The sequence below is a fragment of the Bufo bufo genome, chromosome 5, assembly GCF_905171765.1.
Source record: "Bufo bufo chromosome 5, aBufBuf1.1, whole genome shotgun sequence".
Taxonomy (NCBI): Eukaryota; Metazoa; Chordata; class Amphibia; order Anura; family Bufonidae; genus Bufo; species Bufo bufo.
Window position 1 is genome coordinate 526,991,815 of NC_053393.1, and position 27,976 is coordinate 527,019,790.

Below are 27,976 nucleotides of genomic sequence, written 5' to 3' on the forward strand. Positions count from 1 at the left end.
CTGTATGGAGGTACTGTGGCTGGCACTGTATGGAGGTACTGTGGCTGGCACTGTATGGAGGTACTGTGGCTGGCACTGTATGGAGGTACTGTGGCTGTCACTGTATGGAGGTACTGTGGCTGCCACTGTATGGAGGTACTGTGGCTGCCACTGTATGGAAGTACTGTGGCTGTCACTGTATGGAGGTACTGTGGCTGGCACTGTATGGAGGTACTGTGGCTGGCACTGTTTGGCGGTACTGTGGCTGTCACGGTATGGAGGTACTGTGGCTGGCACTGTATGGAGGTACTGTGGCTGGCACTGTATGGAGGTACTGTGGCTGGCACTGTATGGAGGTACTGTGGCTGGCACTGTATGGAGGTACTGTGGCTGGCACTGTTTGGGGGTACTGTGGCTGGCACTGTATGGAGGTACTGTGGCTGGCACTGTTTGGGGGTACTGTGGCTGGCACTGTATGGGGGTACTGTGGCTGTCACTGTATGGGGGTACTGTGGCTGTCACTGTATGGGGGTACTGTGGCTGTCACTGTATGGGGGTACTGTGGCTGTCACTGTATGGGGGTACTTTGGCTGTCACTGTATGGCGGTACTGTGGCTGTCACTGTATGGAGGTACTGTGGCTGTCACTGTATGGAGGTACTGTGGCTGGCACTGTATGGAGGTACTGTGGCTGGCACTGTATGGAGGTACTGTGGCTGGCACTGTATGGAGGTACTGTGGCTGGCACTGTATGGAGGTACTGTGGCTGGCACTGTATGGAGGTACTGTGGCTGGCACTGTATGGCGGTACTGTGGCTGGCACTGTATGGCGGTACTGTGGCTGGCACTGTATGGAGGTACTGTGGCTGGCACTGTATGGAGGTACTGTGGCTGGCACTGTATGGAGGTACTGTGGCTGGCACTGTATGGAGGTACTGTGGCTGGCACTGTATGGAGGTACTGTGGCTGTCACTGTATGGAGGTACTGTGGCTGTCACTGTATGGAGGTACTGTGGCTGTCACTGTATGGAGGTACTGTGGCTGTCACTGTATGGAGGTACTGTGGCTGGCACTGTATGGAGGTACTGTGGCTGGCACTGTATGGAGGTACTGTGGCTGGCACTGTATGGAGGTACTGTGGCTGGCACTGTATGGAGGTACTGTGGCTGTCACTGTATGGAGGTACTGTGGCTGTCACTGTATGGAAGTACTGTGGCTGTCACTGTATGGAGGTACTGTGGCTGGCACTGTATGGAGGTACTATGGCTGGCACTGTTTGGCGGTACTGTGGCTGTCACGGTATGGAGGTACTGTGGCTGGCACTGTATGGAGGTACTGTGGCTGGCACTGTATGGAGGTACTGTGGCTGGCACTGTTTGGAGGTACTGTGGCTGGCACTGTATGGAGGTACTGTGGCTGGCACTGTTTGGGGGTACTGTGGCTGGCACTGTATGGGGGTACTGTGGCTGTCACTTTATGGGGGTACTGTGGCTGTCACTGTATGGGGGTACTGTGGCTGTCACTGTATGGGGGTACTGTGGCTGTCACTGTATGGGGGTACTTTGGCTGGCACTGTATGGCGGTACTGTGGCTGTCACTGTATGGAGGTACTGTGGCTGTCACTGTATAGAGGTACTGTGGCTGGCACTGTATGGAGGTACTGTGGCTGGCACTGTATGGAGGTACTGTGGCTGGCACTGTACAGGGAGTGCAGAATTATTAGGCAAATGAGTATTTTGACCACATCATCCTCTTTATGCATGTTGTCTTACTCCAAGCTGTATCGGCTCGAAAGCCTACTACCAATTAAGCATATTAGGTGATGTGCATCTCTGTAATGAGAAGGGGTGTGGTCTAATGACATCAACACCCTATATCAGGTGTGCATAATTATTAGGCAACTTCCTTTCCTTTGGCAAAATGGGTCAAAAGAAGGACTTGATAGGCTCAGAAAAGTCAAAAATAGTGAGATATCTTGCAGAGGGATGCAGCACTCTTAAAATTGCAAAGCTTCTGAAGCGTGATCATCGAACAATCAAGCGTTTCATTCAAAATAGTCAACAGGGTCGCAAGAAGCGTGTGGAAAAACCAAGGCGCAAAATAACTGCCCATGAACTGAGAAAAGTCAAGCGTGCAGCTGCCAAGATGCCACTTGCCACCAGTTTGGCCATATTTCAGAGCTGCAACATCACTGGAGTGCCCAAAAGCACAAGGTGTGCAATACTCAGAGACATGGCCAAGGTAAGAAAGGCTGAAAGACGACTACCACTGAACAAGACACACAAGCTGAAACGTCAAGACTGGGCCAAGAAATATCTCAAGACTGATTTTTCTAAGGTTTTATGGACTGATGAAATGAGAGTGAGTCTTGATGGGCCAGATGGATGGGCCCGTGGCTGGATTGGTAAAGGGCAGAGAGCTCCAGTCCGACTCAGACGCCAGCAAGGTGGAGGTGGAGTACTGGTTTGGGCTGGTATCATCAAAGATGAGCTTGTGGGGCCTTTTCGGGTTGAGGATGGAGTCAAGCTCAACTCCCAGTCCTACTGCCAGTTTCTGGAAGACACCTTCTTCAAGCAGTGGTACAGGAAGAAGTCTGCATCCTTCAAGAAAAACATGATTTTCATGCAGGACAATGCTCCATCACACGCGTCCAAGTACTCCACAGCGTGGCTGGCAAGAAAGGGTATAAAAGAAGAAAATCTAATGACATGGCCTCCTTGTTCACCTGATCTGAACCCCATTGAGAACCTGTGGTCCATCATCAAATGTGAGATTTACAAGGAGGGAAAACAGTAAACCTTTCTGAACAGTGTCTGGGAGGCTGTGGTTGCTGCTGCACGCAATGTTGATGGTGAACAGATCAAAACACTGACAGAATCCATGGATGGCAGGCTTTTGAGTGTCCTTGCAAAGAAAGGTGGCTATATTGGTCACTGATTTGTTTTTGTTTTGTTTTTGAATGTCAGAAATGTATATTTGTGAATGTTGAGATGTTATATTGGTTTCACTGGTAAAAATAAATAATTGAAATGGGTATATATTTGTTTTTTGTTAAGTTGCCTAATAATTATGCACAGTAATAGTCACCTGCACACACAGATATCCCCCTAAAATAGCTAAAACTAAAAACAAACTAAAAACTACTTCCAAAAATATTCAGCTTTGATATTAATGAGTTTTTTGGGTTCATTGAGAACATGGTTGTTGTTCAATAATAAAATTAATCCTCAAAAATGCAACTTGCCTAATAATTCTGCACTCCCTGTATGGAGGTACTGTGGCTGGCACTGTATGGAGTTACTGTGGCTGGCACTGTATGGAGGTACTTTGGCTGGCACTGTATGGAGGTACTGTGGCTGGCACTGTATGGAGGTACTGTGGCTGGCACTGTATGGAGGTACTGTGGCTGGCACTGTATGGAGGTACTGTGGCTGGCACTGTATGGAGGTACTTTGGCTGGCACTGTATGGAGGTACTGTGGCTGGCACTGTATGGAGGTAGTGTGGCTGTCACTGTATGGAGGTACTGTGGCTGTCACTGTATGGAGGTACTGTGGCTGTCACTGTATGGGGGTACTGTGGCTGTCACTGTATGGGGGTACTGTGGCTGGCACTGTATGGCGGTACTGTGGCTGGCACTGTATGGCGGTACTGTGGCTGGCACTGTATGGCGGTACTGTGGCTGGCACTGTATGGGGGTACTGTGGCTGGCACTGTATGGCGGTACTGTGGCTGGCACTGTATGGAGGTACTGTGGCTGGCACTGTTTGGCGGTACTGTGGCTGTCACTGTATGGGGGTACTGTGGCTGGCACTGTATGGCGGTACTGTGGCTGGCACTGTATGGCGGTACTGTGGCTGGCACTGTTTGGAGGTACTGTGGCTGGCACTGTATGGAGGTACTGTGGCTGGCACTGTTTGGAGGTACTGTGGCTGGCACTGTATGGAGGTGATGGGGCTGTCACTGTTTGGCGGTACTGTGGCTGGCACTGTATGGAGGTACTGTGGCTGGCACTGTATGGAGGTACTGTGGCTGGCACTATGGCAGGGGTGCCAGGAGTCGAACCCCCACCGATCAGGTACTGATGACCTATCCTAAGGATAGTTCATTAGTAATAAACACCCGGGAAACCCCTTTAATAAAATCACGGGAAAAGGGTGGATAAAAAATGTAATGAAAAATGCTTAAAAGTGATGTTTACATGTCCCAAGGCCATAAAATACCATAAAATATGTGCGATATCACAACATAATCTGTGAGAAACATACAGAAAATCCACAATTATTAGAAGTTGGTTTGTTGCAGATTTTGCTGTGGATTTGCCACTGATTTCACCCTGTGCAATGTGAAACCTGCTGGACAAATTATCACGCCAAGGACTGAAGATCCGCACCGCAGGTCGGTTTACACAGCACATTTTTTTCTGCAGTGTCTCAATGATTTTTTTGTAAAATACGCCGTGTACTTTCTTCCTGCAATTCCATCCGCCACCTTTGAACATACCTGGGAGATTTATGGAATTATCCGCAGGATATGCCAGAAACATCACATAGGCGCTGGTCTGACCTCTGGCACCCATACCTATCTGGAAAACTGGGGTCTCCTGACCCCCATCTCATGGCTGCTGTGAATGGGCCGGTGCCGCGCATGCGAGGCTATCTCAGTTCTCTTCTATGGGAGATCCAAAATAGCATTCTCGACAAAGAAGTGAATAGAGGGCCATGCATGCAATGCCACCTCTCCACCTCTCTAGGGGGGCACCCACGCCCATTATGGAAAGTCAATCTTTGGGTAAGAAGTGGCTTCCTCGATGTGTCAGGTTTATGGGTTGTGGCTGCTATACTAACATTTGTCACTAGCCCTTCATTCCTGGCTGACGGTCACCAATGTATCTAGGTCATGGGAGTTCATGTCCGATCTTCTTCATGGCCCTTTGTCCTGTCTGCTCTGCTGTGACCTTGTCCTGCCCTGTCTCTGTCTTGTTTCCCTTCATCTTATCTATTTGCTAGTCCCATTTCCTGACTCTGCTGTGTCTTCTGTGTGGTCTGATTTTTGGGTGTTGTTGTGGAATATTCCCTTAAAATCCCTGGAGTCCTCAATCATGCATCTAAAATAATAAGATAGGCAGCAGCAGTGTTTACACTAGACTGTGGACTGACCGGTGGCAGTGTTTACACTAGACTGTGGACTGTACTGGTGGCAGTGTTTACACTAGACTGTGGACTGACCGGTGGCAGTGTTTACACTAGACTGTGGACTGACCGGTGGCAGTGTTTACACTAGACTGTGGACTGACCGGTGGCAGTGTTTACACTAGACTGTGGACTGACCGGTGGCAGTGTTTACACTAGACTGTGGACTGACTGGTGGCCGTGTTTACACTAGACTGTGGACTGACCGGTGGCAATGTTTACACTAGACTGTGGACTGACTGGTGGCAGTGTTTACACTAGACTGTGGACTGACCGGTGGCCGTGTTTACACTAGACTGTGGACTGACCGGTGGCAGTGTTTACACTAGACTGTGGACTGACCGGTGGCAGTGTTTACACTAGACTGTGGACTGACCGGTGGCAGTGTTTACACTAGACTGTGGACTGACCGGTGGCAGTGTTTACACTAGACTGTGGACTGACCGGTGGCAGTGTTTACACTAGACTGTGGACTGACCGGTGGCAGTGTTTACACTAGACTGTGGACTGACCGGTGGCAGTGTTTACACTAGACTGTGGACTGACCGGTGGCAGTGTTTACACTAGACTGTGGACTGACCGGTGGCAGTGTTTACACTAGACTGTGGACTGACTGGTGGCAGTGTTTACACTAGACTGTGGACTGACCGGTGGCAGTGTTTACACTAGACTGTGTACTGACTGGTGGCAGTGTTTACACTAGACTGTGGACTGACCGATGGCAGTGTTTACACTAGACTGTGGACTGACCGGTGGCAGTGTTTACACTAGACTGTGGACTGACCGGTGGCAGTGTTTACACTAGACTGTGGACTGACCGGTGGCAGTGTTTACACTAGACTGTGGACTGACCGGTGGCAGTGTTTACACTAGACTGTGGACTGACCGGTGGCAGTGTTTACTTAGATACGTTAAGCACTTTCCATACTACAGAATATTGGTGCAATTTTTGTGCATTTTAAGCCATGCCCCTTTATAGGCAACTGTTTAATCAAGCATAAAAATTGTCATAGTGTTATATATTGACCACAATATTAACATAGAATGCCCTGAGCTCCCTCTAGTGGCGGATGCAAGCTGTAAGAAAAAATTGATCTCTATTTAAAAAAAAACATTGGCTCCTAAATTTATTAGCCAAATTAAATTGTTGAGCCCCATTTGCCACTATTCAAGAGAACCTTCAGACATCAGATGCAGAATGAGATTCCTCCGGTGTAAAGGAGCATTGTGAACAGAGTCCACTAGACGCTACAGTCAGTGACCATGTACATTCATACCGCATTCTGCACATAACTGGCAATGAGTGGCTCCCGGGTTATGCGATTACCGCGGTCCGATTAGCGCTGCGGGATTGTTTATTCTTCAGTAATTCCTTCCCACTGTAAAAAGGTGCTTAGAAATGCCACATTCCAGCGCTGGTGCCAGTAACTCGCTGGAGCATATTTTCCCACAAGAACTGATACGCTGCACAGAACTCGCCCTATTCCAGTCTCCTGGTATTTGCTGGTGCACGTCAAACATGCAGGCAGGAGAGGGTTAACAGCCATGTGCAGAGCCGTGCAGAAATATATAATAACATGTGAGGAATGCTGACTGTGACCACAGAGGGGGTCATCACAGAGGGGCAATAATTACCCTAATATCATGTACAGAGGTATTTTAGGGCTCATGCACACGAACGTATTTTCTTTCTATGTCCGTTCCGTTTTTTTTTTGCAGACCGTGTACAGAATCATTCATTTCAGTGGGTCCGTAAAAAAAACATGACACCATGTGCTTTCCGTATGTACGTTCAGCAAAGAAATAGAACATGTCCTATTATTGTTCGCATCATGGACAAGGATAAGACTGTTCTATTAGGGGTCCGTTCCGCAAAATACAGAACGTGCGCATATTTTTTGCTGACCGCAAAATACATATGGTCGTGTGCATAAGCCCCAACTTTTATACTTGGTAGAACCCTTTTTAAATAATAAAATTCTATCTGTCTGCAGCTACCACTAGAGGGAGCTCTCTGCATAAAGGGCATCTGTCAGCAGTTTTGTCCCTATGACACTGGCTGACCTGTTACACGTGCGCTTGGCAGCTGAAGTAATCTGTGTTGGTCCTATGTTCATATGTGCCCGCATTGCTGCGATTTTTTTTTTAAGTTTTAATATATGCAAATAAGACATTAGGAGCAATGGGGGCGTTACCATTACTCCAAGGGGCTCTGCTCTCTCTGCAACTGAAGTGCCCTCTGCACTATGATTGATTCACATTTACACTGGCTGGTCCTGTCAATCAAAGTGCAGAGGTCGTCGCCATTGCAAAGAGAGCAGAGCCTCTAGGTGTAATGGTAACGCCCCTGTTGCTCCTAGAGGCTCATTTGCATATATAAAAACATCCTTTTTCTCAGCAATGCGGACACTTATGAACATGGGACCAACATAGATGCCTTCAGCTGCCAAGCGCACATGCAACCAGTTTCATAGGTACAAGTCTGCTGACAGATGCCCTGACAGAAAAGAAAAGAAAAAAAAAACAATATTTAGCTGTGCAATCCCCCACAGATCCAGCGACGCTGCCCTGGTGGTCCCATCATTCTCTGCTTACTTGTCCTGCAGTGATTTTGTTCTGTACACGTGAGTGACCACAGCAGCCAATCACTGGCCTCAGCAGACTGGGTCCGTACATGCAAGCGTCACATGGGCGCATCATCACTGCAGGAAAGTAAACAGAGACCAGCAGTGACCACCAGAGCGGCGGAAATGGATTGGCGGGGGGCTTGAACAGGTAAGTACTAGAATGTTTTCTTTATACTAATGTTATTATTATTTACAAAAAAGGTTATGTGACTTCAATTATTCACATATTTCTCTGTTTGCTGTCAACTAATGGAAACTGTATGACATCAATAATAATTCTGGAGCATCTAGTGTTTCTTTATTATTCCTGCTAGAAGTTATGAATGAATTACTAGCAGTTTGCACTTAAGGTCCAGATGGGTGTAACCACTTTGGGGTGGGGGGGTGTCCCTGCACAGTCTGACCCTATCCAATCGCTGCTGCCAGTGTAAGACTGTGCAGGGCCCCCCCCCCCCCCCCAACTGCTGGCAACACCCATCTAGACCTTCATTTGTATAAAACTTCTAGCAGGAATAATACAGGAATGGCACAGCACACGGGGAATGCAAGTATCGTATTTTTCGCTTTATAAGATGGACTTTTTTCCCCCAAAAGCGCTCACTAGTATGCATCAGGTGCAGGGAGCAGGTGAAGCGCTATGAGCGCTGCTGGGACTCCCTTGTCCTCTTATCTGGGGCTGCGCTGTACACCGTCAGGACGTAGTGTGTGCACTATGACTCGATGCTGCGCGCAGTCAGGTAACCGTGCAGGAGAGGAGCGGCGGAGCAGGAGAGGTAAATTAAGTTCTTTATTTTATCTCTGATCTCTGAGGTCTGGCATAGAAGTCTGATCTGTGGCCTGATGGGGGTCTGACATGAAGATCTAATAGGGGTCTGGCATGGAAGTCTGATCTGAGGTCTGATGGGGTCTGACATGGAGGTCTGATGGGGTCTGACACGGAGGTCTGATGGGGTCTGACATGGAGGTCTGATGGGTGTCTGATCTTGAGTTCCTGATATGGGGGTCTGATCTGAGGATCTGATATGGGGGTCTGATCTGAGGATCTGATATGGGGGTCTGGCACGGAAGTCTGATCTGAGGTCTGATAGGGGTCTGACATGGAGGTCTGATAGAGGTCTGGCATGGAAGTCTGATCTGAGGTCTGATAAGGTTCTTATAGGGGGTCTGGCATGGAAGTCTGATCGGAGGTCTGATGGGGTCTGACATGGAGGTCTGATGGGTGTCTGATCTTGAGTTCCTGATATGGGGGTCTGATCTGAGGATCTGATATGGGGGTCTGATCTGAGGATCTGACATGGAGATCTGATAGGGGACTGGCATGGAAGTCTGATCTGAGGTCTGATAGGGGTCTGACATGGAGGTCTGATAGGGGTCTGGCATGGAAGTCTGATCAGAGGTCTGATAGGGTCTGACATGGAGGTCTGATGGGTGTCTGATCTTGAGTTCCTGATATGGGGATCTGAACTGAGTTCCTGATTTGGGGGTCTGATCTGAGGATCTGATATGGGGGTCTGATCTGAGGATCTGACATGGAGATCTGATAGGGGACTGGCATGGAAGTCTGATCGGAGGTCTGATGGGGTCTGACATGGAGGTCTGATAGGGGTCTGGCATGGAAGTCTGATCGGAGGTCTGATGGGGTCTGACATGGTGGTCTGATGGGTGTCTGATCTTGAGTTCCTGATATGGGGGTCTGATCTGAGGATCTGATTTGGGGGTCTGATCTGAGGATCTGATATGGGGGTCTGATCTGCGGATCTGATGTCAGGTCTGATGAAAAATATTTTTTTCTTATTTTCCTTCTCTAAAACGTGAGGTGCGTCTTATAAAGCGAAAAATATGGTAGTTTTCAAAACAGACATGTCAGTTGAGGTATTAAACTTTTTGGGTGGACCAAGCTGGAACCCACATCCAAACCGTGCAGCACGCCTTACCTGATGCACGTGATATCCATGTAGATGCTCCACAAGTTTCAAGCATCGACATGTACTACTGATTGAAATCTCACTAACACGACCCTGTTCGTTTTGTGGACCGCAAACTGCACCCTGCATCGCTGTGCGGACTCATTGACTTTGAGGGCTTCCGTGAGCTTCCGAGTCTGTGCAGCCGCTGCGCAAAAGATGGGGCATGTCCTATCTTTGCCCGCAACATGCAGATTGCGGACACATTGAAGTCAATGTGTCCGCACCGTGATGCGGGGTGCACATGGCCGGTGTCCGTGTTGATCCGATCGTGTAAATGGAGCCTTATAGTCATGGCTAGGCTTTCAAGATTCTGTTCACTGCCCTAGTCCTGTATCTAAAAACCCTGATCAAGGCTTGTCAGTGCCACCCCTGACACCCAGGACACATGCTCTACTAGCTCGCCTTAGCCACAGCCCTGGGTGGGTACGCTTTAACAACCTGACACTAGGGGGGGCTAACACAGGGCTGTGAATAACTACGTTGGGCGTTGGGTTGTGCAGGAGTCATCTGTGCCGTTCAGGAGTCACGCTCCATGCTCTGCGTGGTTAAGACTTAGATCTAAGTGACCTGTAATGATTCATTCTAGAAATGCCATGTCCTATATCTGATGAACTATATCATTCTGAAAGTACCTATGACTAAGAAGAGGCGACCGTTTTTGCGAATGATTATTATATTCTAAAATACAGCAAAACTATAGTAATAGGAGTTATGGTTAAAGGGGTTCTCTGGGAATTAAAATAAAATTACTAAAAATACCTAAATATTACTTTATTATAAATATATTCCCAAATACCTTTCATTAGTTATAATGGCTCATTTTGTCTGGGGAACAATCATTAGGAGAAATAAAATGGCTGCCGTCCTATTAGTGCATACAGAACCTGTCCTAATCACACAGGAGGACATGTTACTTCACAACACTGAGGTAAAGAGCCGCCACATCCTCCTCTCTGCTCTGCTTGTCAGGGATTATGATCCTGAATACAGCTGATAAAATCTTCAGCTGAATCTAAGTTTATCCAGACCCACAATTATTAGCTGATCACAGGGGAAGGGGGTGTCTGTGACGATAACATATTTTCATAGTTTTTGCAAGAAAATGAAAATACTTAAATATTACTTTACTATAAATATATTCTCAAATACCTTTTATTAGTTATTATAATGGCTCATTTTGTCTGGGGAGCAATTATTAGAAGCAATAAAATGGCGACCGTCCTATTAGTACAAACAAAACCTGTCCTAATCACACAGGAGGGCAAGTTACTTCACAACACTGAACTGAAGAGGTGTCTCATCCTCCTCTCTGCTCTGCTTGTCAGGGATTATGATCCTGAGTACAGATGAGAAGATCTTCCGCTGAATGTAGGAATGGAGTTCATGAGGAAACATGAAGAAGTACAGAGAGGAGGTGGGTTGTGGCTGATGAGCAGCAGCTCTTGTATGCAGTCTCCATTATCACAGTCTGTCCTGTCCCTCCTCTTTGTAATTCATGTTTCCTCATGAACTCCATTCCTACAGAGATTCAGCGGAAGATCTTCTCATCTGTACTCAGGATCATAATCCCTGACAAGCAGAGCAGAGAGGAGGATGAGGCGGCTCTTCAGTTCAGTGTTGTGAAGTAACTTGCCCTCCTGTGTGATTAGGACAGGTTTTCATTGTACTAATAGGACGGCGGCAATTTTATTTCTTCTAATAATTGCTCCCCAGACAAAATGAGCCATTATAACTAATGAAAGGTATTTGGGAATATATTTATAGTAAAGTAATATTTAAGTATTTTCATTATCTTAATTACTGGAGGACCGCTTTAATACTGCTGCAAAAACATGAAAAGATGTTATCGTCACAGACACCCCCGACCCCTGTGATCAGCTAATAATTGTGGGTCTGGAGAAACTTGGCAAACAGGCAAAGTAGCAGTTTATACTATAGCGGCCACCACTGGGCAAATGTAGTATTTCATGCAGTCGTTCGAATGAATCTGCTGGACCCGCCACAAAGGGTTTGGCTACATGGCGATGATGTTCCTGTGCCAGGTGTTGAGCCCAAGTATAACAGTGTAGCAGTGCAGCCATGGAAATGAATGAGGTCGCAGCACGACTTGCATGTCTGCCACGACCCCAGAAGTGCAGAAATTCCAACCCTGCTGGATTTTTTTTTGTGATTCTGGGGTCTTGTTTGCAGCAAAGGTGCAAGTTGCACTGTGACCCCCATTAATTTCTATGGTTGCCTGCTACACTGCAATATTTGGGAGCGAAACCTGTCGTCTGAACAAGATCTCTGTGTGGCTGAACCTCATCATACACACCTCAGCTGCTGAGGAACCTCATAATACGCACCTCAGCTGCTGCAGAACCTCATTATACATAACTCAGCTGCTGCAGAACCTCATAATACACACCTCAGCTGCTGAGGAACCTCATAATACGCACCTCAGCTACTGCAGAACCTCATAATACACACCTCAGCTACTGCAGAACCTCATAATACACACCTCAGCTGCTGCAGAACCTCATAATACACACCTCAGCTGCTGCAGAACATCATAATACACACCTCAGCTGCTGAGGAACCTCATAATACGCACCTCAGCTGCTGCAGAACCTCATTATACATAACTCAGCTGCTGAAGAACCTCATAATACACACCTCAGCTGCTGAGGAACCTCATAATACACACCTCAGCTACTGCAGAACCTCATAATACACACCTCAGCTACTGCAGAACCTCATAATACACACCTCAGCTGCTGCAGAACCTCATAATACACACCTCAGCTGCTGCAGAACATCATAATACACACCTCAGCTGCTGAGGAACCTCATAATACGCACCTCAGCTACTGCAGAACCTCATAATACACACCTCAGCTGCTGAGGAACCTCATAATACACACCTCAGCTGCTGAGGAACCTCATAATACACACCTCAGCTGCTGCAGAACCTCATAATACACACCTCAGATGCTGCAGAACCTTGTGATACACACCTCAGCTGCTGCAGAACCTCATAACACACACCTCAGCTGCTGCAGAACCTCATAATACACACCTCAGCTGCTGCAGAACCTCATAATACACACCTCAGATGCCGAAGAACCTTGTGATACACACCTCAGCTGCTGCAGAACCTCATAATACACACCTCAGCTGCTGCAGAACCTCATAATACACACCTCAGCTGCTGCAGAACCTCATAATACACACCTCAGCTGCTGCAGAACCTCATAATACACACCTCAGCTGCTGCAGAACCTCGTGATACACACCTCAGATGCTGCAGAACCTTGTGATACACACCTCAGCTGCTGCAGAACCTCATAACACACACCTCAGCTGCTGCAGAACCTCATAATACACACCTCAGCTGCTGCAGAACCTCATAATACACACCTCAGATGCCGAAAAAACCTTGTGATACACACCTCAGCTGCTGCAGAACCTCATAATACACACCTCAGCTGCTGCAGAACCTCATAACACACACCTCAGCTGCTGCAGAACCTCATAATACACACCTCAGCTGCTGCAGAACCTCATAATACACACCTCAGCTGCTGCAGAACCTCATAACACACACCTCAGCTGCTGCAAAACCTCATAATACACACCTCAGCTGCTGCAGAACCTCATAATACACACCTCATCTGCTGCAGAACCTCATAATACACACCTCAGATGCTGCAGAACCTTGTGATACACACCTCAGCTGCTGCAGAACCTCATAATACACACCCCAGCTGCTGCAGAACCTCATAATACACATACCAGCTGCTGCAGAACATCATAATAAGGTTTGTAATATAAGGAATATTGTACATGTATTATATATGATAAAGAAGATTTCCACTTGGAGTTCAGTGACATGTACTCGTCCTCATGAATTCAATTTTTCTTGAAGTTTACTTATTTCCCATATATAATGTTCAGAACCAGAATAAGGCAAGAAAATCAAATAATGATACAAAATGGTAATGATAGCATGTAAGAAAAATAGTGGGAATCTTGTCCTGGTAGGGGTGAAGACATTGTCCTATAGGCACCATACATATAAACAAAAGTATACATGTAACCTACCACTGACGTAAGTGCCATCTGGAAGCTGTAGATCCTGGCCAGGCCAAAGTCTGCTAACTTTATCTGTCCATTGCTAGTGACCAGAATGTTCTGAGGCTTGAGGTCTCGATGTACTACTCTGTGTGAATGGAGAAAGTCCAGTCCTTGAAGAAGCTGATGCATCATGTCCTAAGAAAATAAGAAGATAAAGATTCAACTCAAATTCACTATAAAACGTTAAGGACCCTTTTTGTGTGCCCACTGGATAATGATGAGAATCCAAGAGAGACCACTAACACTGGACTGCCGTGGATCAGTTTAAGTTATTCCCTAATTATAAGTAATTATAAGCAGAATATTTACTGCATTTTTTTCTAATTACAAAAGGAAATCCCAAATATCGCAACAAACAACATCCAAAAGTCATAAAAGGGGGCGTCTCGTGATAATATTCCCTATTCATGTGCCCTTCCTACGTGGTTGGCCTCCGCAGCAATAATAGAGGGGGTTTCAATAGCCAGACCCAGAGCGATCAGCTTGTTATGTGTCGGGTCAGTCACTGTTCAATGGTCATTGTCGTGTCACACAAATCAACAGAACAGGCGAATAGAAGAAACTTTGTAATATATTGTATCTTAAGGCTATCAGCTCTTTTCTTTCCTTTAAAGAACGGGAAACATTTCACAAGTATTTTTATAGTTGCGCAAAGATTTGATGGGGGGGGGGGGCTGTATTTCTCTGTATTAAAAAGGTTTTCCATAACTTAGATACTTATGGCCTACCCTCAAGATAGGTCATCAATATCCGATAGGTGGGAGTCTGTAACCTCACAATCCCCACCAATTAGCTGGTGTGGTCAGAAACTACACAGTGGATGGAGCCAGAAGCAGAAGGCTTCGTCCTCTGTGTTGTTTCCGTTTCAGACGAATGGGAGCTGAGCTGTAGTACCCTAGCATGGCCACTAAACAGTCGATGGCACCTTCTGCTTCTGGCTCCATCCACTGCGCAGTTTCCGGCATCAGAAGCTTCCGCAAACAGCTGACTGGTGGGGATTTTGGGAACTGGATCTCCACCGATATGATAGCGATGACCTATCCTGAGGATAGGCCATCAATATCTGATGGGTGGGGGTCCAACACCTGAAACCCCCGCCGATCAGCTATTTGAGAAGGCACTGGCGCTCCTGTGAGCGCGGTGGCCTTATCTTAGCTTTTCCTTGGCCAGTGAAGACACATTCATTGGTCACGTGGCCTAGGAGCAGCCATATGGGGCTGACCGCCATACCAAGCACGGCCACTATACAATGTACGGCGCTGTGCTTGGTGAGCACCGAGAAGACTGCACCGTTGGTGCCTTCTCAAACAGCTGATCGGAGGGGGGGTTCCTGGGTGTGTCGGATCCCCACCGATCAGATACTAATGACCTATCCAGAGGATAAGTCATCAGTTATAAAATCTTGGAGCGCCCTTTAACGTGCAATAGTGGAGCTTGCACACTGTACGCCATTCATCTCTGCCAAAGAGACGTTGACTGCCATGGAGATGAAGGACATGGCATCACGCATTCTCGACCACCTCTCCATTGATACCAGGGGAACTGATCTACCCTTCCGCTGCCCCCCTCTTGCTCCTACCTGGTGCTGCCTGAGGCGATCGCCTCACCTGGCCTCATTGGTGGTGCACCCCTGCTTCACTGGTTTGGGGGCCAGTCTAAATCTTAGCATGAGCCCTTTAAACTTAGCTGCCATCATGGAAGACACAGCCCACGCCTTCATTAGCTGCCATCACATAACTGGTGGAGTAGAATTTACTGCCACCCTTCCCCCAGAGGTCTCAGATCCACCATAAACTAGCTATTTTTATAAATACTATAACCGATAAGACAGTGAGGAGCGGGCTTCACGTGTAGTCACAGCAATGAATGAACTACAGCTCCGGAAAATGGAATATCCCTTCTGTAAGTGGTGGTGTGAGGGACCTCAATGTGGCAGATGTTGATAAGAGAAGCTGCGGGCGGGCGGGCAGGAAGGGTACGTTATAACATGGGGCTGGCGTCTTTGGCTCCCCTTTCCTGCAGCTGTGACTGGATAGAAGCTTGTCTAACCTCAGAGATAATGTCTGGAAGAGCCCGGCAAGTTTTTTTTCTTTTTTTTTCTCTTTTAACGGTCATTTCCTCTCTGGTGTAACTTGCATGACAGCATGTGACAAGCCGAAATTAATGGGGACACTGCTGTGCCAATAGCCGTGAATAGCGATGACACTGGATGCGGGCTGCCTGCTTGGCCACCCAGCCAAGACCTCACATGAAACGTGGCCAGGGGCCCACAGCGCTATTCACTGACATGCCAGCTGGTCGCTGATTAAAGAGATAAAACAATGCCTCGCAGTCACAGAGGGAAAAGGTTAGCAACTGCTCCAAAGAAAGTTGTTTTAACCCCTTTGTAGTTTGCGCAGACCCCCAATAACGTCCAAAACCTACTTGATAAACACAAAAGAACATAGAGAAAATGTCTGAGCTTACCGGTATCATTGTATGGATGTACACAGTGACTGCCACAGCAGAATAGTGAGTGCAGCTCTGGAGTATAATGCAGGATGTAACTCAGGATCAGTACAGGATAAGTAATGTAATGTATGTACACAGTGACTGCCCCAGCAGTATAGTGAGTGCAGCTCTGGAGTATAATGCAGGATGTAACTCAGGATCAGTACAGGATAAGTAATGTAATGTATATACACAGTGACTGCACCAGCAGAATAGTGAGTGCAGCTCTGGAGTATAATACAGGATGTAACTCAGGATCAGTACAGGATAAGTAATGTAATGTATGTACACAGTGACTGCCCCAGCAGTATAGTGAGTGCAGCTCTGGAGTATAATGCAGGATGTAACTGAGGATCAGTACAGGATAAGTAATGTAATGTATGTACACAGTGACTGCTCCAGCAGAATAGTGAGTGCAGCTCTGGAGTATAATACAGGATGTAACTCAGGATCAGTACAGGATAAGAAATGTAATGTATGTACACAGTGACTGCCCCAGCAGAATGAGTGCAGCTCTGGAGTGTAAGGGTCTATTCACACGTCCGTAGTGTATTGCGGATCCGCAATACACCAGGCCGGCACCCCCATAGAACTGCCTATTCTTGTCCGCAATTGCGGACAAGAATAGGACATGTTCTATTTTTTTGGGGGGCCGAAGCCCGAAAGTTCAGGCCCGCGCTCCGGAAATGCGGATGCAGAGGGCACATAGTATGCTCTCCGCATCTCTTCCGGCCCCATAGAGAATTGATGGGTCCGCACCCGTTCCCGATATTGCAGAACGGATGCGGACCCATTTGCGGACGTGTGAATGGACCCTTATACAGGATGGAACTCGGAATTATTATAGGATAAGTAATGTATGTACACAGTGACTGCACCAGCAGAATAGTGAGTGCAGCTCTGGAGTATAATACAGGATGCAACTTAATCACTAGATTAGTCAAATGAGGAGCTGAAATGACATAAGCTGTCAGGTCGGCAACACGGATGGTTAATGTCCCCATGTGTCAGAACTGCACTACATGGTAAATTAGGTTTCTTTAACTCTGAGTGTTCCTGACCACTAGACCATGTACTTATGACGTGTCCCTTCATTAGGGTTTTGAACCTCATGATCAGTCTTTACAGTGTTTCATGAACTCCCTGTCTACATTCAAGAAGACCAACAGAGGCCACCAGAAAAGAAATCCAGAACTTCGGACCAGAACCATACTTGCTGCCCTCTGAAGGTTATGTTTACTGTACTACTAATCTACTACACGGCAGGAATGGCTGTAATTAGGACTGTGCAGTCGGTCAGCCAAAGTGCTGACCCCAACTCCAGTGCTGACCCCAACTCCTTCATAAATGGCAAATAATTTACTGTAGTAAAATTGTAACATCGTTTTTTTTCTCCCTATCATGTAAGTAATAAGGCTACTTTGTTAGAACTTAAACCATATTTATTGGAATAGAATTTCAGAAATTTTCCAAATTCCTGTAAGTATATATGTAATGCACTAAATTTAAAAACTGGAAAACACTGGTATACACTTACTAATTGTAAGAAATCTATGCATTTGTAATCAGAAAATTTTAGAAAAGCTCTATATGTATGTTCTGGAATTGCAGAGAAACGTGTGCAAGTCTAAAAGGGAATAAAAGAAACATGCAAAAGTGTAGCTGCTATAATCAGTGCTTGCCTTAAAGGGTAACAGTCATGTTTTCATCAAAAAATCATTTTTAGCATATGTTACTGCTACAGCAGCATTATGCATAAAGCAATCTTTAGTTTCTTCACATACCACTGTTTTCTTTTAATTTTTCCCTTAGTTACGGCTGCTTAAACATTTACAATATGAGGATGTTCTCAAGATGGCTCCTCTGCCAGTTCTCTGAGGCCAAAACTGCTTTCCCTCACTTCCCATACACACTTGCTGTAGCCAGCAGCTCCCTGCCAGCCAATCAGATTGGATTAATGAGAGACACGCCTCCTCACTCTGAAGCCTAATGCAGGCATGCAGTGTGTAGGACCGCCCCTCCGTCTTCTGCTTATTCTAAAAGGAAGACAGACAAGCCTTAGCAACGGTCTTTTAAGGGAGGAGTGGAAAGGGACAGAGGCCATTAAAGGGGTTGTCCAGGTTCAGAGCTGAACCCGGACATACCCTTATTTTCACCCAGGCAGCCCCCCTGAGCCTAGTATCGGAGCATCTCATGCTCCGATGCGTTCCCTTGCCCTGCTCTAAATCGCGCAGGGCAAAGTCTCTTTTGTTTTCAATAACACACTGCCGGGCGGAAGTTGTGTTCAGTGACGTCACCGGCTCTGATGGGCGGGCTTTAGCGCTGCCCTAGCCGTTTTACTGGCTAGGGCAGCGCTAAATCCCGCCCATCAGTGCCGGTGACGTCACCGGGCTTCCTGGCCCCATGGAGAGCCCCGGTACATCACCGGATCTTCAAAAACTGCCTTTGCCCTGCGCGATTTAGCTCAGGGCAAAGGAGAGCATCGGAGCATGAACTGCTCCGATACTCAAGTCAGGGGGGCTGCCTGGGTGAAAATGGAGGGATGTCGGCTTCAGCTCTGGACCCGAACAACCCCTTTAATGAAAGCTTTTATTATAAGGTAATTACAGATCTTCTGACAATCATTGACAGACTAACTCAGGTATACAGGCCTAGCTCTAATAAACTAGCAAATAAAAAAAAATTATGAGAGTTATCCTTTAAAGGGTTTGTCTAAATAACTTTTTCCTAGGTGCCCATAGCCTGCTTCTGCTATGGAAAGATTTATATGGGCATGATCATCTGCTCCATAGCAGCCAATGACAGGATACAGCAGTGATTGTTTGCTTGTGCCAAATTAACCCCTTAGTGACCAGCCTGCTTTGGGCTTTACTGACCCAGCGTTTTTCTTCCTTTTTTCATTGTCGCGTTCCAAGAGCTATAACTTTTTTTTTTTCTCCGTCTATTTAGTTTTATGAGGGCTTGTTTTTTGCAGGACAGGCAGTTTTTAATGGCGCCATTTTGGGGTACTCATAACTTTCTGATTAACTTTTATTAAAGGGGTTTTGCAGTTTGTTTAAACTGATGATCTATCCTCTGGATAGATCATCAGCATCTGATCGGTGGGGGTCCGACCCCCGGGACCCCTGTCGATCAGCTGTTTGAGAAGGCAGCGGCGCTCCAGGAGCGCCGCAGCCTTCTTACTGTTTACCGCAGGCCCAGTGACATCACGACTTGTATCAACTGGCCTGGGGGCGGATAAGCTCTGTTCCCTTGAATGGAACATAGCCCCGTCCAGGCCAGTTGATACAAGTCGTGACGTCACTGGGCCAGCGGCAAACAGTGAGAGGCCGCTACCTTCTTAAACAGCTGATCGGCGGGGGTCCCGAGTGTCGGACCCCCACCGATCAGATGCTGATGATGTATCCAGAGGATAGATCATCAGTTTAAACAAACTGCAGAACCCCTTTAACTCTTTCTGGGAGGGAGATGGGAAAAACAGCAATACTGCCACTGCGTTTTTCCGTTATAAATTTTACGGCGTTCATTTTTCGGTATAAATAACATAATATCTTTATTCTCTGGGTCAGTACGATTACAGTGATACCAAATACATATAGGTTTTTTTACATTTTACTACTTTTTTTGCAATAAAACCCCCTTTTTTTTTTAAAGAAAAAAAAAGTTTTTGCATTGTCGCTTCCCAAGACCCATAACTTTTTTATTTTTCCTCTATGGAGTTGTGTGAGGGCTTGATTTTTGCGGGACGACTCGTATTTTTCATTGGTATCTTTTTGGAGTAAAAGGCTCTTTTTGATCGCTTGTTATTACAACTAATAATAAATTAGCAATTCTGTCTTTCTTATAAAAAAAAATTTTTACGCCGTTCACCGTAGCGGATAATTTACATGATATTTATGTAGTCCGGGTCGTTACGGATTCGGCAATACCAAACATATGGGGAAGATTTAAATTTTTTTTTTGCTATATGTTTCATTGAAAAGCTTATTTTCAATGAAAAACAAAAGTTATTTTTAATGTAATTTTTTATTGAATGAGTTTTTTTTACTTTTTTGACCACTTAAGAGTCCCACAAGGGGACTATAACAGACAGCTTTTTGATTGCTTTTGAAATGCAATGCACTATCCCTATAGTGCATTGCATTTTAATGGTAATACTATTCTGACATTGACCAGCAGGCTGCGCCAGAGAGGCGCAGCCTGTTGGAAATTACTGAAGGCTTGTCTGGGGCCTACATCAGACCCCAGGTAGCCTTTCACACATGCTCCCTCTGTCCGCACTTTACATGAGGCGTGCGCCATTGCCTGCGGCATGTAAAGTGTTAAACAGCCAGGATCGGCACTCCTGCCGGTCCAAGCTGTTAGAGCAGGGCCCCTCTCCCCGCTGCACGGGGGACCTGTGCAGCGCTTAGACTGGGCCGCAGTAAAAAAGCGGCCCAGCCTAAAGCCCCTTAGTGACGGCCGTAAACACATGGGTGGTCACTAGGTGGTTAAACAAGACATAGACCGGAAGATGGACACACGAAAACCAGCACGCAGGACCAGAGCATCAACTAGTAGGTAAGTATAATTCTTTCCATGGCAGAGGCAGGCTGCAGGCACCTGTGAAAACCCCGGAAAACCCCTTTAATGCTGTCTTCCAGTTCTGAGATGACTGCAGGCATGCCCAGTGGTGAACTTCCTTCTCTGGTTCTTTGAAGAGGGATTTACTACTGAGCATGTGCAGCATAGTTTCAGGAATTTTACCCAAGAGCCTTGGAGCAGAATGAGGATACCTTGTATAAGGGATAGGAGAGGTGAGAACTGATTATCTATCATCACTAGAACACACTGCTCATCACTGATTATAGTATAAAGACAGGTGAAAACACAGGAGAGATTATCTATCATTACTAGAACAACCTACTTATAACTGTGTACAGTATAATGGACAGGAGAGAACACGAGAGAGGTGAGAACTGATTTTCTATTATCACTAGAACACCCTGCTCATTACTAGTATAAGGGACGCTTATTACTAGTATAAGGGACATGGGAGAACATAGGAGAGGTAAGTACGGATTGTCTATTACAACTAGAACACCCTGCTTATTATTAGTATAAGGGGCAGGAAAAAACACAGGAGAGGTGAGAACGGATTATCTATCACCACTAGAACACCCTGCTTATCACTGATTATAGTATAGGGACAGGGGAGTACACAAGAGAAGTGAGAACTGAATTTCTATCACCACTAGAACACCCTGATTATTGCTGTTTATAGTATAAGGACAGAGGAGAACACATGAGTGGTGAGAACTGATTATCTATCAACATTATAACACCCCACTTATCATTGATTACAGTATAAGGACAGGAGAGAACGTAGGAGAGGTGAGCACTGATTATCTATCATCACTAGAACACCCTGATCATTACTAGTATAAGGGACATGGGAGAACATAGGAGAGGTAAGAACTGATTGTCTATCACTTCACAACTAGAACACCCTACTTATTACTAGTATAAAGGGCAGACAAGAACACAGGAGAGATGAGAACTGATTATCTATCACCATTAGAACACTCTGCTTATCACTGATTATAGTATAAGGAACAGGAGAGAACACAAGAGAGGTGAAAACTTATTTATTACCATTAGAACACCTTGCTTATCACTGATTATAGTATAAGGACAGGGGAGAACACAGGAGAGATTAAAACTGATTGGCTATCACAACTTGACACCCTGCTTATTACTAGTATAAGGGGCAGGGGAAAGAAATGAGAGGTGAGACCTGATTATCTATCATCACTAGAACACCCTGCTTATTACTAGTATAAGGGACAGGGGAGAACACAGGATAGGTGTGACATGATTTTGTATCAACACTAGAACAACCTGCTTATAACTGTTTTTTACAAATAAGGTCCTTAGATTAATAGAACATAAAATATATTTATGGGGAACATTTCTAAACCTTTGTAAATTTATATGAGCGTTAATAAATTAATTACGCAATATTAATAAGAGATAATATTTTTTAAGCTGGAGTAAGAGTTTGTACATTTCTACTGACTCCGACTCTACCCAAAACTTTGACTCCAACTCCACGACTCTGACTCCACAGCTCTGGTTGTAATCGACACACGGACGGGGTACTCCATACATAACAGTTCTACGGCTCTGTAAGTCTTTATAGCGGCGCTTCTCACAGCCCATGCACCAAGAGCAAATCTGCGACGCATGCCACTGTGTACCATACAGGATCCAAAGTAGAACAAACCTAGGCTGTGGGGTTTCGGTACTGCGGAAAAAAGGTAGGATGCATTTCGGTTTGCGTCACGGGTTGTTTGTGCTCTGGCGTACTGGCTGCGGTGAACTCCGTGTATGCTGATTGCCAGGGGCAACGTCCAGTACTGCAGCCTGTGTGTTCACTTCCCTGTTCATGCAGGCTCCCCTCCCTGTTTGGTTCTGATGGGGTTAACTTCCCCTGGTCCGTTCCTGGGTGTGGCTTATCAGGTGCCCTCGTTATCACAGCTATATCCATCTGTGATCTGTGGGGCTTGTGGTCAGTTCTTTCCTGTGTCTTGCTGCATGTAGCACCTTGCTGCTCACCCAGGAGTGTCAGTCTGTTCTGTGCCTTACTGGGTGCAGCCCCATGCTGCTGATCATGGGGTTTTTTGCCATCTGCCCTTTTGTGTGCTGTCGCCTGGTAAAGTGATGTTGTCTTATCCATGCCTTGCCTGTTCTTCATACCTGTTCTGTCTGGATCCACTCTGTTCCATGTCTAGCCTAGCAGTGCTCCAACTGTATCGGATAGCCTGGCGGTGCTAACTGCTTCTGATCCAGTCTGTTCCATGTCTGTCCTGCACTGCCTTACTGCTTCTGTTCCTCTGTTTGTCCTGCCTTTGTGAAAGGGCTCCTGGGTTCTCCGGAGGATGGATCTCTAGAGACCTCCATGCTTCCATTCCACTTGGAGTCCAGGCATCTGCTTCTGTGCTGGTTCCCGTTTGTCTTGTTGTCTGTTCCATGTCTTGTGTTTGTATGGGTTCCAGTTCTGTTCTTGTGTGTTCCACTGGTGCTTGCACCAGCCTGGTTCTCTGCAGGTAGGGGCCAAGTGTACCGGGACCTTCCTGGAGGTGCGACCAGCGAGCCCTCGGCCCAGTTCATCCCCACCACCAGGGGCTCTGTGAAGAACATGGCTCACTGGCTCTCCGCCCTGTGGGTTTTGCCTCTGGTCTGCCGGTGCACTTGGTTCTGCCTAACCTGCTTTATTGTCAGGTGCTTTTATTACATGTGTAATAAAGTATTCTGTTGGTCCCTGGTCTGTATCTTGTCTGTGTCCTGTTTGCAAGACGTCCCGGAGGTCTGCCTTTTGCTATGTAGAGTTATCAGTGGTTCATGACCTGTGCCGTGTCCCTTTGTAGAGTGATAAAAACTGCAGAAGTAGAAGAGTAGATGTGTGAACACACAGGGAAAAAGCTCCGGCCTGCAGCCACTTCTGTTGATAGGTTTAATTGCTTGTATTTGTGTCATTGGCACATACAGTATGTCGAAAATATCCCACAACAGTAGCCCCCTACCCACATAAAGTAGTCGGCTCATACAACGGACGTCCGTGTATTTCTATGGGTCCACGGCTGTGCCCTCACCCTTGTGAACTCGCACAATCTCACACTGCCCTGGAATCTACATCGTCTTTCATTGAGCTGTAATAAAAACGTCACCCTCTCGATATATAATGCCAAACATTGTTTACTGGGGTAGTCTGAGGGCAGCAACCAGAATTGGCTGCCATCCCAATTCCGGAAATCTGACATTAAAAACTTGTAATGGAGGCCATCATATGAGGAAACGTGACCAAAGTGGGCGTCTTATAAGAATACTAACGATCGTATCCGAGGAGGAGGAAAATAACTCCTTCTAGCTGGACGGCCTCAGTGGGCGATCAATCATTTCCTATATCATTTTGTACAACTGGATGAACTGCAACCTAATCCAGGTCATGGTAAAAATCTATTTTAAATCATGCAAAACAGGGGAGGAATTTTGTCTTTTAGTTTTTGTTCGACAGCTATATCTTTTTATATGTTTTTATACAGTACAGACCAAAAGTTTGGACACACCTTCTCATTCAAAGAGTTTTCTTTATTTCCATGACTATGAAAATTCTAGATTCACACTGAAGGCATCAAAACTATGAATTAACACATGAGGAATTATATACATAACAAACAAGTGTGAAACAACTGAAAATATGTCATATTCTAGGTTCTTCAAAGTAGCCACCTTTTGCTTTGATTACTGCTTTGCACACTCTTGGCATTCTCTTGATGAGCTTCAAGAGGTAGTCCCCTGAAATGGTTTTCACTTCACAGGTGTGCCCTGTCAGCTTTAATAAGTGGGATTTCTTGCCTTATAAATGGGGTTGGGACCATCAGTTGCGTTGAGGAGAAGTCAGGTGGATACACAGCTGATAGTCCTACTGAATAGACTGTTAGAATTTGTATTATGGCAAGAAAAAAGCAGCTAAGTAAAGAAAAACGAGTGGCCATCATTACTTTAAGAAATGAAGGTCAGTTAGTCAGCCGAATAATTGGGAAAACTTTGAAAGTAAGGGCTATTTGACCATGAAGGAGAGTGATGGGGTGCTGCGCCAGATGACCTGGCCTCCACAGTCACCGGACCTGAACCCAACCGAGATGGTTTGGGGTGAGCTGGACCGCAGAGTGAAGGCAAAACGGCCAACAAGTGCTAAGCATCTCTGGGAACTCCTTCAAGACTGTTGGAAGACCATTTCAGGGGACTACCTCTTGAAGCTTGAAGCTCATCAAGAGAATGCCAAGAGTGTGCAAAGCAGTAATCAAAGCAAAAGGTGGCTACTTTGAAGAACCTAGAATATGACATATTTTCAGTTGTTTCACACTTGTTTGTTATGTATATAATTCCACATGTGTTAATTCATAGTTTTGATGCCTTCATAGTCATGAAAATAAAGAAAACTCTTTGAATGAGAAGGTGTGTCCAAACTTTTGGTCTGTACTGTATGTTGGGTGATTGAAGTGAGTTTTGCATTATTTTTATGACCAGTGAACTTAACCCCTTCTATCCCGGGCCAGTTTTCGCCCTTGTGCCCAGGCCATTTTTTGCAAATCTGACAGGTGTCATTTTATGTGGTAATAGCTTTGGAACACTTTTATTTATCCAAGCCATTCTGAGATTGTTTTCTTGTGACACATTGTACTTCATGATAGTCATAAATTTGAGTCAATATATTTCACCTTTATTTATAAAAAAAATCCCAAATTTACCCAAAAAATTTTAAAATTCCCAATTTTCTAAATTTTAATTTCTCTGCTTTTAAAACAGAAAGTGATACCTCATAAAATATTTATTACTTAACATTCCCCATATGTCTACTTTATGTTGGCATCATTTTGTAAACGTCATTAAAAAAATTTAGGACGTTAGAAGGCTTAGAAATTTTGAAGCAATTCTTCAAATTTTTAAGAATATTTCCCAAACCCACTTTTTAACTACTACAGCCATATTTCACCTTAAGGAACAGGTCATTTTTTGCAAATCTGACCAGTGTCACTTTATGTGGTGATAACTTTAAAACGTGACTTATCCAGGCCATTCTGAGATTGTTTTTTCGTCACATATTGTACTTAATGACAGTCAAAAAAATTCATTTTTATTTATAAAAAAAATACCAAAATTTAGAAATTTGGAAAAATTAGCAAATTTCCAAGTTTCAATTTCTCTACTTCTATAATACATAGTAATACCTCCAAACATAGTTATTACTTTACATTCCGCATATGTCTACTTCATGTTTGGATCATTTTGGGAATTACATTTTATTTTTTTGGGGTTGTTACAAGGCTTAGAAGTTTAGAAGCAAATCTTGAAATATTTCAGAAATTTTCAAAAACCCACTTTTCAAGGACCAGTTCAGATCTGAAGTCACTTTGTGAGGCTTACATAATAGAAACCACCCAAAAATGACCCCATTCTAGAAACGACACCCCTCAAGGTATTCAAAACTGATTTTACAAACGTCGTTAACCCTTTAGGTGTTCCACAAGAATTAATGGAAAATAGAGATACAATTTCAAAATTTCACTTTTTTGGCAGATTTTCCGTTTTAATAATTTTTTTCCAGTTACAAAGCAAGGGTTAACAGCCAAACCAAACTCAATATTTATGGCTCTGATTCTGTAGTTTACAGAAACACCCCATATGTGATCGTAAACCGCTGTACGGGCACACGGCAGGGCGCAGAAGGAAAGGAATGCCATACGGTTTTTGGAAGGCAGATTTTGCTGAACTGCTTTTTTGACATCATGTCCCATTTGAAACCCCCCTGATGCACCCCTAGAGTAGAAACTCCAAAAAAGTGACCCCATTTTAGAAACTACGGGATAGGGTGGCAGTTTTGCTTGTACTATTTTAGGGTACATATGATTTTTGGTTGCTCTATATTACACTTTTTGTGAGGCAAGGTAACAAGAAATAGCTGTTTTGGCACCGTATTTATTTTTTGTTATTTACAACATTCATCTGACAGGTTAGATCATGTGGTATTTTTATAGACCAGGTTGTCACGGACGCGGCGATACCTAATATGTATACTTTTTTTTTTATTTATGTAAGTTTCACACAATCATGTTTTAGTGTTTCCATAGTTTCCATAGTTTTTTCAATTTTTAGGCGATTATTTTGGGTAGGGTATGATTTTTGCGGGATGAGATGACTGTTTGATTGGCACTATTTTGGGGTGCATATGACTTTTTGATCGCTTGCTATTACACTTTTTGTGATGTAAGGTGACAAAAAATCATTTATTTAGCACAGTTTTTATTTTTACGGTGTTCACCTGAGGGGTTAGGTCATGTGATATTTTTTTTAGAGCCAGTCTATACGGACGCGGCGATACCTAATATGCATACTTTTTATTTGTTTATGTAAGTTTTACACAATAACAGCTTTTTTAAAACAAAAAAAATGATGTTTTAGTGTCTCCTTATTCTGAGCCATATTTTTTTAAATTTTTGGGCGATTGTCTCAGGTAGGGGCTCATTTTTTGCAGGATGAGGCGACAGTTAGATTGGTACTATTTTGGTGGGCATACGCCTTTTTGATCGCTTGCTGTTGTACTTTTTGTGATGTAAGGTGACAATTTTTATTTTATTTACCACAGTTTTTATTTTTTATGGTGTTCATCTGAGGGGTTAGGTCATGTGATATGTTTATAGAGCCGGTCGATACGGACGCGGCGATACCTAATATGTCTACTTTCTCCAAAAAAATCTTTTACTTTATTTGGGGAAAATGACGTTTTTGTTTATTTTTACTTGAAACTTTTAATTTTTTTTTTGGGGGGGGGGGACACTTAATTTTTTTTACTTTATTTTTTCACTTTATTTTTTCTCCCACTTTGGGACTTCAACTTTTGGGGGTCTAATCCTTTACAATGCATTCCAATACTTCTGCAGGTTGATACGGACGCGGCAATACCTAATATGTCTACTTTTTTTTATTTATTTCATTTTAACACAATAATAGCAGTTTTGAAGCAAATAAAATCATATTTTAGTGTCTCCATGTTCTGAGAGCTAT

The 27,976-nt window shown here is 45.0% G+C and overlaps 2 protein-coding genes across 3 annotated transcripts in view; both read right to left on the bottom strand.

Moving 5' to 3' along the window:
* Window positions 1–27,976, bottom strand: part of LOC121000616 (zinc finger protein 436-like) — a 684,763-nt gene that overhangs the window by 216,234 nt on the left and 440,553 nt on the right. The window lies entirely within an intron of this gene.
* Window positions 1–27,976, bottom strand: part of CDK6 (cyclin dependent kinase 6) — a 163,887-nt gene that overhangs the window by 75,812 nt on the left and 60,099 nt on the right. Inside the window, exon 4 of the mRNA XM_040431178.1 lies at window positions 13,847–14,014. Within this exon, the coding sequence (XP_040287112.1) occupies window positions 13,847–14,014 (168 nt within the window). The remainder of the gene's footprint in view (window positions 1–13,846; window positions 14,015–27,976) is intronic.